Raw genomic sequence first — 3,138 nt, forward strand, 5'->3', positions numbered from 1 at the left:
AAAGTTCCATTCCACACTCCCCAATATAGCTGGGTGCTGACTGTTTGAAAGAATAGCAGTGCTTTCAATTCAATGGGGTGTCAGAAATTACTTCTCTTGATTAATTGCCCAGGAAACATCTAGAAGTAATTGGACAAGCATCCTCTTGGATGCCACTATCTCCAGTAGTTGCCCACATCAGCACTATATCGTAGGCATAAAAATCAAAGAACCTGATAAGAACGTGTAGGCATGGGGACTTTGAGACTGGCAACTGTGTGGCTCTAGCTTCAGTGGTCCTTGAGTATCTGTCACTGTTGCTAAGTTCACACATACCTCCTGTCAGCGCTAGCAACTGGCCCATACTCTGAAGGACCTTCTGGGACCTCCAACAGTGGCATCCTCCAGGCCAGCCACAGTTGAAGGACCTCATAGCAAATGCAGATTGAGAAGATTCCTCAGTGGAACCCTGCAGCAGTCTTGGCCTGTCAATCATTCTTGCTTGGCAGGATGTCTGTTGACATGAGATTACCACAACCTTTATTTTTTATTTATTTATTTATTTTTTTGGGAAACAAGCTCACGTTTAATTGTGATATTTTAAAATTGTACAAGTTTTTTACATCTGCCCTCCCACCCCATATTTAGACTCTTAAAATGACAGGAAAACATCACCAATCACAGGTTGAGTGGATTTAATAAGATTAACCCTTCAGTTCCTATATGAAGCACCCAATATTCCTTAAAACACCAATGAGACCTGGCAGTGGCCAACAGTAAATTTCATCTTTCAGGGTTAAGAAGTTCAGATCTTCTGAGCATTCTGTGATGCAGTGGCACTTGTCCAGAATTGGTACTACCCCATAGGTGGGGAACTTAAACTGTACCAGTGAAAAAAGCTGTTTCCCCTTCAAGGGGAAGAAAGAAAATGACTCCTCAAAACCCAGCCAGTTTGGCCGAGTCTATCTGTCCCATCTCTTCAGGCTCTTTTCTCTTTTCTTTTTTTCCTTATTTTCCTTTTCTGCAGCAGAGCAAGAGAGACCAAAACCTAACCTGAGTTACAAGAAAACAAGACAGTGATGGCTATAGAGGGAGTAACTTGGAACAACTGGAATGCTCCTTTATATCCAACATCCGATGTATGTGCTTCACAGAAAAACAGTAACAACAAATTCACAAAGTACAACGGTTAAAACCACAAAGCCCATTCATCCAGGGGTGCTGGAAAGGCAGGAAGAAGTGGAGGGTAAATGATACAGGGAAAGGAAGAAAAAAAATGTAGTTAACCAGTCCAGACACAGGAGCTGGCAAATGCTGGAAAACTCTGGTCCTTTCAGACCTAGGGTGGTAGTAAAAATCCACTTCCTGAAGTCGAGAAGATTCTGTCTTACGTGCACAAGACACAAAAATTCCAATTCATCAAAGAGAAGGGAATACACAGAGGGCCCTTGGCAGTGGGTCCTGCCTTCCGTGGCAGGGGGGCAGAAAACAGAGAAAAGAGCTGCCACATCCTCCACCCAATCCCACCCACCCCTCTGGACAGCAGGACTCAGTGGCCTGCAGCAGCTTTCAGTTTGGCAGGAGAAGGATGTGGCAAAGGGAACTTCTCTGCAGAGGAGGAGCTGCTCAGGGCTGACTGCAGGTAGACTGTCTTGTGGAAAAGTCTGTTGCTTAAAAAGACCACCAAGGAGAAGAGGCGCAACTGAAAAAGATATGCTTTTCCAGGAGTCTTTGCTTCATTGGCGCTGATGATGAATAAAGGGAACAGGATAGAGAAGAGGCAGCCACTGATAATATAGGAGGATTGCATTGCTGTGAGGAAAGCCAAGGGCAAGCCAAATCCAAAGTAGTAAGGCCAATTCCTTTCTATGTTTGACAATCGCTGGTGCATTTCAATTCCTTTATTGAACCAACGGTACTCAAAGCAGTACAGCGAGTACAGAAGAGACATATGCAGCAGGCTCACCAGCTGACCCACGAGATGGATGGGGAAGAGACTCACAAACATCCCCTGAATAAGGAAAAGTGCCTGTAGCAAAAGGTTGAAGAGCATGTCAGCAATTATTTTGCTGACGCTGGGGAATGGATGAAGTTTTCTCCCAGATACCTCAAATGCCAGGTCAGCTATATCTTGGAACCAAATGGTATTCACAACTTTGCTAAGCACAAACAGAGGGAGCACCCAAAGAGCACTGAAAATTGATGTCAGGAAGAATTCCAGCCATGACCAAACATCTCCATGTAGTGATGGATCACCAATAATCCGGGCTGTTACTGACTGAAGCACAGGGATAAACACTCGATAAAACAAGAGGAGACTGAACCAGAATACTCCACCATTCCAAGCACAACACTGGAAAATCCTACTAACAATGCGTGGCTCACTCTCTTGCTTCCGCTCTACACTCTGGGCTCTCCTCTGGGCCAAGACACTACTTGCCCTTCTTCGACACTGTTCCTCTCTCTTCTGCTGGATCCGAGCATCTAGCTTTGAGATGGTACAGATGCCCCAGATGGAGTCTTTGATTCCCCTGCCGAGGTCCTGCAGAAAGGTTTTGATACTGTCAGCCATCTCTTCACTGCCCAGACTATCAATCACACACAGAGGGAAGTACCCCCAAATCTCTCATCATGGAGGGCCCCGCAGCCTTGCCGCGGCGGCTCCGGCCCGGGCGCTCGCCCACCGAGGTTCGCCTGCCTCGCCCGGCTGCCCGCTCCACCCCGGCGCTCCCAGAGCCAGGGCTGCGCCCCTCACAACCTTTATTATAGTATGGTATTATAAGGAATATTTTTGTGAATAATCTGTGCATCTTCAAAAGGCAAATCTTGTGTGGACAACCTAATTGCCCAGTGCCTCACAGCCCACTATCTGAGATCTCTGCAAAAGTATAGTTATAATTTCGAAATTTTTTAGAAGTTTCTTATAAAATTAAATATAAATATATCTGATGTCTTAGAAATTTTACTTCTAGGTAATTACATAAAGGAAATCAAAGCATTTGTCTACTTTAAGTCTTAAACAAGTCTATTAAAATAAGCTTTACTCATAGTAGCTCACTAGTGGAAACAGCTCAGGTATTATTCAAGAGGAGAATGGGCAATTGTGGTATGTACATATAGTGGGATACTACTTGAAAATAAAAAGAAAGAGAACTCAGG

General features: G+C 44.7%; 1 protein-coding gene across 1 annotated transcript; it reads right to left on the reverse strand.

The window, feature by feature from the left end:
* Positions 1 to 559: 559 nt before the first annotated feature.
* Positions 560 to 2,700, reverse strand: LOC114691100 (etoposide-induced protein 2.4 homolog). Its single transcript, XM_037203699.1, has one exon. The coding sequence runs from the start codon at positions 2,549 to 2,551 to the stop codon at positions 1,529 to 1,531; it is 1,023 nt and encodes a 340-aa protein (XP_037059594.1). The 5' UTR covers positions 2,552 to 2,700; the 3' UTR covers positions 560 to 1,528.
* Positions 2,701 to 3,138: the final 438 nt, after the last annotated feature.

Source organism: Peromyscus leucopus, chromosome 3, assembly GCF_004664715.2.
Source record: "Peromyscus leucopus breed LL Stock chromosome 3, UCI_PerLeu_2.1, whole genome shotgun sequence".
NCBI lineage: Eukaryota > Metazoa > Chordata > Mammalia > Rodentia > Cricetidae > Peromyscus > Peromyscus leucopus.